This window comes from Mastigoproctus giganteus, chromosome 7 (assembly GCF_048544385.1).
Source record: "Mastigoproctus giganteus isolate SK-2022 chromosome 7, ASM4854438v1, whole genome shotgun sequence".
Lineage (NCBI taxonomy): Eukaryota > Metazoa > Arthropoda > Arachnida > Uropygi > Thelyphonidae > Mastigoproctus > Mastigoproctus giganteus.
Window position 1 is genome coordinate 200,384,170 of NC_143581.1, and position 14,322 is coordinate 200,398,491.

The following is a 14,322-nucleotide window of genomic DNA, read 5'->3' on the forward strand; positions in this document are numbered from 1 at the left end:
ATCAGTGCCAAGCAGTGCATCTTCATAATGACTTGAACAGGCTTCAGGAATGGTCAGAAAAGTGGCAGATAAGTTTTAATGCTGCAAAATAAAAGGTCTTACATTTGAGGAAGAGCAACCTCAAAATAAATTATACACTTGGTAGAGTTGAATTAAAAACAGTATAGGAAGAAAGGGATCTGGGAGTTATGATACAGGCAGATATGAAGTTTTCTGAACAGTGTAAATAATCAGCCAGGAAAGCTCATGGCATTCTGTGGATGATTTATCAAACCTTATCCTGTAGAGATAGGGAGGTCATAATCCCACTGTATAAAGCAATTGTAAGACCACATTTGAAATACTGATTGAATATGGTGACCTCACCTTAAAAAAGACATTGAGCTTCTTGAAAGGGTCCAAAGCCAAACAACTCGAATGGTAAGATCAGCAAAAGAAATACTGTATGAGGAAAGACTGATTATGTAGACTACAGAGCTTGACAACCAGGCACCTCAATCAGGTGACCTGATTGAGGTTTATAAGGCACTGAGAGGGATTAGTAAAATTAGAAGGTGGAATTTTCACTGTTATAAAGAATTCTGGAACTATCGGCCATAAATTCAAATTACAGTGGTTGAGGTTTAGATTAGATTGCAGGAAGTTTTCTTTTAGCCAGCAAGTCGTTGATTGTTGGAACAAGTTTCTCTCGCAGGAAGTTGAGGTTGACAGTTTGAGCAAATTCAAAAGTCAACCAGTTATTTACCTGTATGAGGAGGGAAGCATAAAATTTGTATTTTCTTATCTACTTGGCTTTCTTGCACTATATGACAAATACTATTACTAAATGCATGCCATGACAGTTCTGTAAAGCCCTCTTCTTTGGACTGTTAACAAAAAATGAATGAACAGGATTTCTGAAATTTATACTACAAAACAAATGCAGTTTCTGCTACTGACAATAGTTCATATTGAACTTGCCTGGTGGGTGACATGCCTAAGCTTCTGGGTAGCAGTGTTTGTATACCAGTCTGCAGATTTACTCAAAATCAAGAACAGCCCCGACAATACATAAAATTTAGCTCATTTCAGTAATTTACATATTCATTAGCAATAGTTCGTTCATTTTTAGGATGCATTTAGGTTTGCAGCTTAAAAGCTATTATCACATGTTGTTATTGCCACTGAAATTGTGTTTTAGTGACTGCTCGATAAGTGGGCATAAGACTATATAGTCACATGGTAAACTGTTTGGGCAATTTAAACCAGTTAATGCGTAGTAAGAAAGCAGGCTGTTAATAGTTTTTTTGTAGTCTTTCTTAACCTTTGCTGAACTGATTGCTACTTTCAAATTTGTACAGATGTTTTGTACTTTAATACCTACCTGTGTAAAAAACATTGAATAAAGTCCCTGACCAAAATTGTTATAGCAGTATAATTTTATAACGTAATATGCATTCTATTATATGCAGGCAAGTAATTTTCTCTGAAATCCATGGTTCATAAATTTCTCTGTAGAGAAAAGTTAAATTTTTTTTTCCTTCTCAGATATTTAATATCATATTTATCTCTAGAATGTGGCTGTAGTTAGCCCTGATCCTTAGTAAAGAATAGATATCAAAAATCTATTTATTGTTATCCAAATAAATTTTAAATTACTTTATAAACTGGAAACTAAGTAGTAAATCAAGAAACTAACATAATTTTTTTAATAATTATCATGCAAAAATTGTATTTTTTTGTTAAGTTTTTAAATTTTAATTATTTGATTTTAATTTTAGGGATGATAAAGAAACTAACAATTGTTAAAAAAAATAATTATGTGAAAATTATGTATTTTTTTGTTAGGTTTTTAAATTTTTATTATTTAATTTTAATTTTAGGGATGATAAGGAAGATATGTCGAAAATCAAGATTGGTCTTCTAACATATAGCAATGTACTTCATTTTTATAAACTGAAGGTATAACTTTTCATTTTACTTTTGTCTTATTCATATTTAACTAGGAGTGAAAAAAAAAAATAAAAAAAAAAAGATTCTACTCAGATATCACATAACACTGTAGAGATCTGTTGATAACAGTACAGCACATTGACATCTGCTATTTTATTATTGGAAATTTTTTGGTAGCAGAAGTCAGTATTAAACTTCAATGTAATAAACAGTATTTATTACATCTTATAAACTAGTATTGGTAAATACCAATACTAGTATTGGTATTTATTGAAATTTGTAGATTTCAGTGGTTTCTAATATGCCCAGATGCTGTACTGCCGAGTTCTGTTATTCTAGTATAACTACAAGGTACTGTATATGAATACTGTATGTGTGTCCGGTCATAATTACAGCTGTTGGCATTTTATATCACCTTGCTTTGAAGCTGTTATGACATTTCTTTCAAATTAAAATTCTTCATTTTAAAGAGAAAATAATGATCAAAACAAATTTCCCAAAAAAGTATAATTTGGTTAGATGTTAGTGCATTCTGCAATTGTGGAACTGCCAAGTGCAAACAGTTTTTGACATGTACTTTTTTCCGGTTTTTTTTTTTTTTTTTTTTTTTTTAATTCAACTAGGAGTGAAACTACTTGTGTAATATAATAGCATTACTTGTTATAATTCATTCAAAGAATTCATTTTCTTAGCATTAACTTACCATATTATACCATACTATCACAGTTCTTTTCCAAAAAGAACTGCAATGTTAGGTAAATTTATTCTTGTTAAACTTTGTAGCTTATAGCATAAAGTGAAGAACAGGTAGGGAGTAAGCTACATTTGTGTTTGGTTATACTGTACTAAGTAAAAATAAATGCACAAGGCATACTACATTACAAATTTAGAATTCACTAATAGAACATTCAGTGAAAATATACTATTCTTTGTTTGTAATAGCAAATTGCAATGAATAACATAATTTAATTGTATCTCATATTGTGACTACCTTCACAATGAGTTACCATGTATTGCACCTCAAATAAGTAACGCTTCACCGACGGAGAAGACTATTGTTACATATTCTCAGAGGATACCACCATCCAGATGATGCTGTTTCAAGGCTTGTTGGCCTATCATCGTTGGGTGGGCAGGTACCCTGGTGTTGCAATCATGCCAACCCGGTTATGAAGTATAATTCCACAATATGAGAGATGCCAAAAGGTGTACATAGTAATAATTACTGAGTAAAAAATAAATGCATAAGGTATAATACATTGCGAATTTAGAATTCACTGATGGAACGTTCAGTGAAAATGCACCATTCTTTGTTTGTAATAGCAAATTTCAATGAATGGCATTGATTTAATTGTATCTCATGTTGTGCTACCTTCACAGTTCGTTACCACATATTGCACTACCTGAAATAAGTAATGTTTTGCCAATGGAGAAGACTGTTGTTACTTATTTGGCACTTTTTTGGCACTTTTAACTGTTGTTACCAAGATGGCACTTTTTCTCTCATATTGTGGAGTTATACTGCATAACTGGGTTGGCATTATTGCAACACCGGGGTACCTGTCCACCCTTGGCTTTTTATTTCTTCCCCCCCTCCCCTCACAACAACCTTTACAATGCTTTCTTATGGTATTAACATCTTTTTCTATTAATACTTTCTTTCTTAGTCAGGGCCCTCTCTAAGAGTTTGGGAATTTATGCTCCTAGCTTACCCGAGTACTCCAAAATTCTATTCTTTTCTTTTTCTTTTTGTGTTTTATACTTTGTGAGCTATTAGTGTTAACAATGAGGACAATGTGATTGCTATTACTATCCTTTTTTATGCATTTCTTTACACCTCCTTTACCACACTTTATTTTCCTTTTCCAATACCCATTTGCTTTTAACTTACTTCTTTTTCTCCATACATATTTCTTTTTCTTTGCATTTTAACTATTATTTTTACTTGTATTTCATCTTCAATTCAACTTATTAGTCATACCACATACAAAGCCTGTTCTAATTTATCAACCTGACATTCCTTCAGATTTGCCTTAATCTTTAATTTCCCAACTAATCCACTTATTACTGCATATTTGACTTGTTATTATTTTAATTTTATTATACTAATTAAATTTTACCTTATTTTTATCATGAACGTTGTGTTGAGACTACCATACCTATCTTTGTGGAAGAATTTGCTGCTTTTACTCGCCCTGTTACAAAAAAATTTTTGATACATTCTGTTTTCATTTTATTTTCGTCCTATCAGAGTATCTTTTTTTTTTTTTAATACTTTTTCTTCCGTAGCAATAAATAGGCATAGAAACGCAGTTTATTGATACATAGTCCCCTGAAGAATTACCTGCTTTGTGTATCAATTTATTAATATCATGCATAAAAATGTTATTATATTGTTCTTCATCACTTTCTCACATCTTTCATCAAAATCCACCCCCCCCCCCATCTGATGCATGCTATTTTATTGTAATTTTCATATTAATAATTTATTTTTATTTTTCCTTTGTAGCTTCATTCTGTCTAATTCAGTCTTTAATTTCTTATAATTTAATGTTTCACTTGGGTTTTTTGCCATTCTTTCCCTGTTATACACCTCTAATACTTTTCTTTCTTTCTTTCTTTTCTTACTAGTTTTGGCACCTTGCTCTTTACATTTCCATCTGTCAGTTCTTTCTTTTGCTTAATTATTATAACTTTGCTTATATATATATATATATATATATATATATATAGAGAGAGAGAGAGAGAGAAAGAAGTAGATAAGGAATATGGCAAAGGGAGAGTAGCTAGTCTAAAAAAACCAGAAATCGAAATCATGTAATAAAACAAAGGTACCTGTAAAATAAAAATAACATATTAAATGTACTTAATGCTGCAGATTTGATTATTTTAGCGTCGTAATCAAGGGTCAGCCATTTAAACCAAGGGAAATGCAGCAAGAAGTAAGGCCTCTGTTTCTAACATGAAATACACGTGGTAGATACCGAGAAACTAAGTTATAGATTGAGTGTATATGAAAGCCAGTTTAAGGGCAGCGGTAAATATATAGAATGCTGACATATTGTGGCCCGACAGAGGCAGAAATAGGAAAAAATAATAAATGCAAGGAGTAAAATGTAATATCAAAAACTAAAATAAAATGAAATAAGGAATTTAATCAGAAGGTCAAAGATGCTACTTACTGTCATACCATGCATATGGTCCACACTTCAACTTTGCAATGGTATGACAGTAAGTAGCATCTTTGACCCTGTGCTTCGACTCCTTATTTCATTTTATTTTAATTTTTGTATTTTGTCACCAAATCTGTGACATAATGAAAACTTATTAAAAGCAATTGTTTATTTTAACTTTAAAATGGTCAACCTTCATTTAATTGTTCATCCGGTTTGCAAATTATGGCTGTTTAAAGTATTTGTACATGACTCATCTTGTATGTATCTACTTTTTCTTTTTGTTATGTAATGTTGATATTTTTTTAAAATTAATTTAGATATGTATCTTTGTTTTGTGTATAAATGAAATATTTTATTGTGCTGTGTGTAAAAGTTAGGATATTGTTGGTTTAAGTCAGACCTGGCCACATGCGGCCCGCCACATTATTTTTTGCAGCCTGCAAAAAGTAATGTGCAGATGATTTTTGTACTACTGACCATATCAGTGGGAAATCATTCACTAGCTGCACCAGGCATGATAGATAACGACTTCTTCTCAAAGTGTGCCGATAAAATGAACTTTCAGCAGGATTTGATTGTTGTTTCTCAGAACTCGCAAAATATGATAGTGTTTGAGATATTTTGTTCTCCATTTCACATTGACAGTTTCCACTGTCCCAGAAAATCTGCAGATTGAAGTAACTGATTTACAGTGCAACAATAAATTAAAACACATTCACACCACAACATCAATAATCAACTTTTACAGCACATATGTGACAGTGGAAAAGTATCCCAAATTAAGATTTTTTTGCACAAAAAATTGAGTGCCTTCAGAGCCACATACATTTATGACACTTTTTTTCAAAAATTAAATTTATTAAAAGTAAATCTTGAGCCACAATTACAGATAACAATTTGGAAAATCAATTAAGATGTGTAATTACTAATATTGAAGTAAATTTTAAAAAATTGAGTGATTGCAAAGAAAAGCAAATGTCTCATTGATGTAGATATATAATAAAAATGAATAAATAAAATAAATTTTTTATGGCATTTGATTTTGTATTTTTAAAAGATTGTTTTATTTTATGTGTGGCCCTTGGAAAATTGTATTTCTTCAAGGCGGCCTGCAGAACGATTTGGGTTGGCCAGGCCTGGTTTAAGTGATGTGTGTCTTTCTCACTGTTTATTATCCAGGACACTAAAGTGGCTTGTAATACTATTAAGTAAAAATGTTGTTGCTAATTTAAGAATGAAGTATCATTCACTTAACAATGAAACTAATATTTATAATTATCTTGTATTATTTCAACTATTTTACATTGGCATTACTTTGTTTTTGATAATTAGGGAAATTTATCACGGCCTCAGATGTTAGTTATTCCTGACATTGAAAATGTTTTTGTCCCTTTTCTGGATGGATTCTTAGTTACACCTCAAGAGGCAGAATATACTATCGACAGGTAACAACTTTTTTTATTAATAATATTTTGTAATGGGGCTGTGCAATATTAACTTAATCTTTGCACAAAGCATTGTACACTACAGCAATACAATAAGCACATAAAGAGGACAGATACAGCATGGCAACAGATGTATGGTACCAAAAATATATCTGTACTTTAGCTGTACCATTGCAATACAGTGGTACAGCTAAAGGCAAAATCTCACATCTCACCTGTATAGTGAAGATAGTTACACGTTTAGCAGTGAATATTTTAAACAATATGGCTTCCACAATAGGCAGATAAAGAGTGTCTTGATTTCAATTTGTATTGGTGTGCCTTTTGGCTGTAATCTTGCTAATTTTCTTTATCTTCAGTTTGTATTGATTTACAAACTGAAAATAAAGGAAATGATATGAGGGTCTTTGTTCCATTATTGTATGCTTGGTGATGGTTATATAGCCTAACAGCATATTCAACAGATATCTTTTGATATTTATCTGACAAATAAATAATTCTAGTATAGTTGATGTGCAAGGAAAATGGTCAGTGCAATTCAAACCAAATTTATAGTGCATGGGATGGGATCCTGAGTATCTTGACAGTTGCATCTTTATTTCATCTTGAAACAAGATATCTGTTAAATAAATATTACACTTTTATAACTTGTGTTTACAATCTGGTGCAAACCAGATTTAATTGGTAGGACATCATAGAGATGTGGGTATTCTTATTTCAAGCTGTCATCTTGGAACGTGATTAAAGCAAGCTCCATATGCCACCATGTTGAAAGAAGTGGACATCATTAGTTTTATTTAGAACTTATGATTTGCAGTTCAGTTTAAAATAGCAATTTATTCCTTATTTCTCAGAGTGTTTAAAAAAAATTAAAAATAAACTTTTTGCATTTAAATATGTATGGATTCATGCAAATGGTTTTTATGGTTCCTTTATATAGAGAAAAATATTAGAAATGTGTAGCTATTTAGATTGTGCAAATTTTATTCAAAAACAATTTTTAAGGAAGTATAAACTTGTGTCACATATACAGATGCTGACTGATATTTTATTTATTTTTTTTTCCCCCTGCTATATTTTGTTACAGTCTTATGAAACAAATTCCACAGATGTTTTCTGGACAGTCTGAATTGGGATCTATGCTGGAGCCTGTTATTCATGCTGGTTTAGAAATTCTCAAGGCAAGTAAAATATCTTTTAAATGAATTTTTTAGTGTTTCATATAGATAATTTAAATTGCAACAGTTTATTTATTCATGATTTATTCATTCTTAAATACTACATATGGTTTATAGACATGATGCACTGACATCTCATGGCCTGAGTGGCCCAATGCTAATGCAGAGCCAATCTCAGTGTATGAAGGATTTCAGATCAATGAAGCACTTTGTCCTGTAAATTATGAAAATCGTTATTTCCTTCTGAATATAGTATGTTTCTAAACCACTTCCTCGAAGTGGAAAAACTTCTGTTTTTGCCAACCTCCCTAAAACTACACATGTGCTGAGTTGTTTCTTAATTTGATCCATAATTTTTCAGTTGTAGTTTTATAGAATTCTGCTGGAACAGCAGTTTGCACTCTAAGGAAACAATTTGAAAAACACTAGCATGTACAATTCAGGCAACCAACATAGTGATGGTAATAAAACAGGCTTGATGGAGCAAGAGCAATGTCAGCACTGATTGCTACTTTGGAATATCAGAAATGAGGAACTTAACATACCTAGAAAGCACACGGAATTTAGAAGTTGTGGTGAAACTGAACTGTTGGAATAATTAGGAAAAGATTCTGCATTGTTTAACACTTGATGCTTTTTACTGTTAATATCAAAATGTTTTCTTTCCTTGCAAATAGTATTTGTTGGTATGATAAATAAATTTTCTAATTCCAAAGTTGTTTTTTTTATTATATTCAGGACATAAAAATCCATAATGCTTGATATGGTTTCAGAAAACTAAAAATTATTTCCAGAGTGCTTATTATATTCCATGCATAGAGATCTGTAATGCTTAAGGTGTCTTCAAAAAAACTAAAAAATTTTAGTTATGTTTGTCTGCTTTACTAGAATTTTACTGAAATGGCAGTCTCATAAAATGAATATTACATTTAATACCAATAGTAAATTTGAGCCACTTTATAAAAATGTATCGTAAAATGTTTTGTATGAATGTGTATGAGATGATAGGAATTGAGGGCATTCAAATTTCATGAATTTAACCATATGAAGAATATAATTTTTTTTTAAAATTGAAATTCAAAGAAAGGAGGGGGGTAGAAAAAGACAAACATATCTAATAATAAAATGTCTTCTCTTCCAGGCTGCTGAATGTGTGGGCAAACTTTTAATTTTTCATACATCTCTACCAACTTTAGATCCTTCTGGTAGGCTTAATAATCGAGATGACCGTAAACTTTTAGGAACAGAAAATGAAAAGGTAAGAAAATATCAGGATATGAATTGAACTGAATTCAGAATATTGAACTTCAGCTCAGAATGTGAACTGAAACAGCGAACTGCTTATGTACAGTTATTTAGGTCCTAATATGCAGCCACATGAATTGAAGTAGAAAAATATATTTTCTAGAAAACTCATGAACAAGGCACCTTACATCTCGACTCTTTAATGTCAAGAATTGCATGTGTTAATTCCAAAATACAGCATGTGAGCTACTTTATTATATGATAAGCTGTCCTAAAAATCTTAACTATAATGAAGAAAAGTATTATTCTTAGATAATCAAGAATACATAATGTAAGTATTTGTATTTCTGAACAAATTAAATGAGTTGATGTAGAAGCTGGCTGAAATATTTTTGGTGTCGGTATATGTTGAATGATAGTCTGAAGAATACAGAGGAGATTGATTCTTGCACTTATTGAAATTCTTTTTATCAACTTTCAACTTACAGATCTGAATACCATCCTTCAAAGCAATAGTCCATATACAATATATCAAGTGAAATATGTAAAAACTTCTAAAGGGGTCACTGTAGTTATTATGGATAAAACGGACTATTTTAGAAAATTGGACTCTATCATATCGGACAGTTCTACTTACAGGGTGATAGTATTAGTAATGGCCGCATGGTGCAAGAAAGCCTATGGCTTATGCTGCACCAGCCAAAAAAAAAAAAAAGGATAAAACAATGATAAAAAAAAATAATAATTAATAAAAGAAAAGGAAATTAAACCTATCATCCTATGTGCTTCTCTGACCTGAAGGTACTATCCAGATGACCTTTGAATTCCCACAAACTGTCAGCCTCTGCCACCTATGTAGGCAACTTATTCCAGTAATTTATAACTCGCTGGCTAAAATAAAACTTCCTGCAGTCCAATCTAAACATCTCCCCACGTAACTTGAATTTATGTCCCCTAGTTCTAGCATCATTTATAATCTTGAAAATTTTGCCCCCATTCATTTTACTAATGCCTTTCAGAGCCTTAAACACCTCAACCAAATCTCCCCTAAGGTGTCTAGTTTCCAAACTGCAGCCCACATATTCAGTCTTTCTTCATAAGGACGCCCTTTTGCTGATCTCACCAGGTGAGTTACCTATCTTTGCACCCTTTCAAGAAGCTCGATGTTTTTCTTTAGGTGTGGTCTCCATACTTGAACACAGTATTCCAAGTGTGGTCTGACAAAAGCCTTATATAATGGGATTATCACGTCCCTATCTCTACTTGCAAAATTTCGATAGATCGTCGATAGGACACCATGTGCCTTCCTTGCAACCTGTTTACAATGCTCAGAGAATCTCATATCTGACCGTATCGTAACACCCAAGTCCCTTTCCTCCAGTACTGGGTTTAGTTGAACTCCACCAAGTGAATAAGTTATTTTGGAATTACTGTTTCCCAGGTGTAATACCTTACACTTAGTTGGATTAAAGCATAGCTGCCATTTTTCTGACCATTCCTGAAGTCTATCTAGGTCTCTCTGAAGAATCTCAGCTTGACAGTGATCATTAACTACTCTACCAATTTTAACATCATCTGCAAATTTAGACATCGTGTCCTCTATCCCTTCATCGATGTCGTTTATGAAAATTAAAAACAACAGTGGTCCTAATACTGATCCTTGGGGAACCCCACTTCTTACATCAACCCAATCTGAGGAATAGCCATTTATCACAATCTTCTGCCTCCTGCCCTGAAGCTATCCTGCTATCCATCTAAGGATTTCCCAGTGATTCCAACCTGTTCCAGCTTATAAAGCAACCATTCATGTGGGACTGAGTCGAAAGCTTTGCTGAAATCTAAATAAACAATGTCGAAATTATTCCCTAAATCCAGCTCGTAAGTGACCCTTTCAAAATAGCGAACCAGATTTGTTAAACATGATTTTCCCATTACAAAACCATGCTGAGTATCCTTGAGAATTTCAATTCTATCCAAATGATCCTGAATTCCACCCTTGATCATTGCCTCCATGATTTTCCCTACCACTGAAGTCAGACTGACAGGTCGATAATTTCCCACTTCACTCTTAGAGCCACCCTTATGTATGGGAGATACATTGGCACTTTTCCAATCCAAGGGAATCTCCCCAGAGTCTAGTGATGCTTGCATAATTAGCCTCAATGGTTCAATGCACTCACTTTCTGTCTCCCTTAAGATTATAGAGTATATTCCATCAACTCCAGGAGCCGTACTGGTCTGTAGGGCGTCTCCGTAGCCAGGTGGGAAGGAGCAGCAGTGCGTAGCACACGCTTCTTGATTAGACCGGGGTTCGAGCCTGTCACCACCAAATACGGAGGATGCGGAAAGGTCAGGAATGACCACCCCATATTCACGGAGCAATATGGCCTTAATTGCTAATGCTCCTAAAAACCAAATAACAAACAAACAACAACAACAACTGGCCCGTACGCTCGAAAGTTTTTTCATTAAATAATTTTGCAAAATTTCAATATCATTAATTACATATTTTTCAACTTAGCTCCCACAATTTCCCATTGCCACAAAAGGTTTTTCATCTGTAAATATCAATGCAAAGTAACTGTTGAGTTCATCTGCAATGGCATCTGGTGTATTTAATACTATCCCCTTTCCCTTACATAAAGGTCCGATCTGGTTTGTCCTGCTCTTCTTGTCATTTATATATGTGAAGAATTCCTTATCCCCCCTCTCTGCTCTGTTTGCTAGTGATTTCTCATAAACTGTCTTTGCCTGTTGAACCTTTTTTGTGGCTCTATTACAGATCATCTTGTAGCTGTTATAGGCTTCAGTACTTTTTATTGCTCTGTAACTTTTCCATGCCACCTTTTTCTGCTCAAGTAATGTGGAAACTTCACTATTAATCCAACTTGGAAACCCTCCTTGTGGAGTATTTTTTTTAATGGTATATACGCATTCAAGGCATCTGTGATTAATGTTTTAAAAGCGTACCACAGTTCAATTGTATTCATTCTCTGTGCGATATACCAGTCTGTATTCATAAATTTAGTAAACCAATACAACAAAACCCTAACAGCATATCGCAAAAGTGATTTTATTTCCATGGTCCAGTTAAAAGAGCTGAAAGCAAGGAAATATTCCTGTACTTTTCGGAGAGGTTAAACTTCACAAACCCGGTTTTCCTGTATGCCCAATTGTATCATACAAAAATTCAGCGTTTTCACACTTAGCTGCTCACTTATACAACATCATTAAACCATTTAGAAAGTTGATTAGGTTTGGCATAAAAAATTAAGACACTTTATTTAATAGTATTAAAGTTATGCTTAGCATTCATGATAAATTATTTTCATTAGATGTTACCTCTTTGTACTCCAATGTAAATGTGTACTACGCTCTCAGTGTAGTTGGGGAACTGTTAAACAAAGGTTCTATCCCATTAAATTACCCAAAAAAGAAATTTTTAAATTAATCAAACTTCTTCTTGAAGCAAACTATTTCGCGTTTAAAGAGACTATATACAAACAGGTTTTCGGTTTATTGATGGGTTTCAACCCGAGCGGTCTTATAGCAGAAATCTGTCTTGCCAATATTGAGGATATTCATTTAACGCCGTTTCTTCCCTGCATTACTTACTATGGGAGATATATTGATGATGTACTTGTCATAACAGATCACAACACCACTCAAGACATTCTACGGGTACTCAATAATATTCACACGAGACTGCATTATACACTGGAGGAGGAACAGATAGAAACAAAAGCCCTAAACTTCTTAAATTTCACCCTCACACGCGACATGCAAAAAATCCAAGTTAGCATTTACCGAAAACCCACAATTCGGGGATGTACCTGCATTACCGAAGTTATCATCCATTCACGTATAAGAGATCTATTATATTCAATCAGTTTTTAAACGCTTACAAATATTCCACGTCTGAACCCACCTTACACTTAGAAATTGTTACACTAACTGATATGTTTTTAAATAGAGGCTATCCTCACTCTGTTATAAATCAAATCAGGTTACAGGCTAAAAATAAAACAGTAAATATGATACCCATTAATAATACCAATAAAACATTTTATTTCCATACTGTACGTTGAACAGTGGTACAGGCAGCTTAATAAACTCTTTAGAAATACTAAATTCAAAATAATAACCAGGCCCATGCAGAAGCTCCTAATATATTAAAAAAAATCACGCAATTCTTCCTTCTTGCTCGGCACAGGTAAATGATCTTGTGTACAAGATTTTTTGTAGTCAGTGTGATTCATCGTACGAGGGTTCCACTCGTTGCATGTTAGAGTTATGTGTCAAGCAACATGCGGCTTCCGTCCGCACGTCGCATGCAAACGCATCGGAGTTGGCCTTTCATGCGGTCAATGAGGGTCACGTTTTCCTATTCAGTGAAGTGGTAATTTTAAATATACAACACAATTACATTAAATTACATTACTTGTTAACAGGAGAGATTGCTTCTACAGGGATGGGATACACTTAAATAGAAAGGGTGCAAGAATATTTGCTGATGCTATCGAGGCAGTGTTAGGTGGGTCGGAAAACTGCTAGCTTGGGGGGAGACAAAGACCAATAGATTGACGGTAGCCACTGGCAGAGGTGAAAGAGATTCTTGCACTGCTTCTATTAGAATGAGCAGAAGCCTGAAAAACAAGATGCATGATATTTCAGAGACTGCTGGGAGCCATTGCGGTACAAGTAAACACATGGGTTGTGTTAGGGTAGCTAAGAATAGAAACAGGTGCAGGTATACTTGCGTGTACACCAATGCTAGGAGTTTAGTAAATAAATTTGATGAATTTGAGGTATTGCTGAAAACATCAAAGGCAGATATTGTTGGGATATCAGAGACGTGTGTCACACAGATATAAGGGATGCAGAACTGGAATTTGGGGAGTACAACGTCTACAGAAAGGATAGACAGGATAGGAAGGGGGGAGGGGTTATGCTATTAGTTAAGAAACACATAAAAACCAAGGAAGTGAAGCCAGTCGACATCGCTGGACAGTGCAGTGTTGAGTCAGTTTGGTGTGACATAAGCATTGGGAGATCAAAATTGAGAGTAGGAGTGTGCTATAGGCCTAATGAGTCTGATGAGTATAATAAGAAACTGTACAGGGAAATAGAGTGGGCCAGTAAATCAGAGAGTCTTATAATGGGAGATTTTAATTTCCCAGATATTGACTGGAATTTGGGGGCTGGTCACTCACACACTAGCAGGGCTTTTGTGGATTTATTGGATGGTTGTTTTCTACATCAGCATGTTCGGGAGGCAACTAGAGGGAGTAATACTCTTGATTTGATTATCAGCAGTGATTCTTCATGCATTAAGAATCTGCAGAT

The 14,322-nt window shown here is 33.7% G+C and overlaps 1 protein-coding gene across 1 annotated transcript in view; it reads left to right on the forward strand.

The window, feature by feature from the left end:
- LOC150083554 (protein transport protein Sec24C-like) overlaps window positions 1-14,322 on the forward strand; it is a 116,615-nt gene that overhangs the window by 89,494 nt on the left and 12,799 nt on the right. Inside the window, exons 8-11 of the mRNA XM_090378520.1 lie at window positions 1,863-1,941; window positions 6,441-6,553; window positions 7,641-7,734; window positions 8,873-8,989. Of these exons, the coding sequence (XP_090234646.1) occupies window positions 1,863-1,941; window positions 6,441-6,553; window positions 7,641-7,734; window positions 8,873-8,989 (403 nt within the window). The remainder of the gene's footprint in view (window positions 1-1,862; window positions 1,942-6,440; window positions 6,554-7,640; window positions 7,735-8,872; window positions 8,990-14,322) is intronic.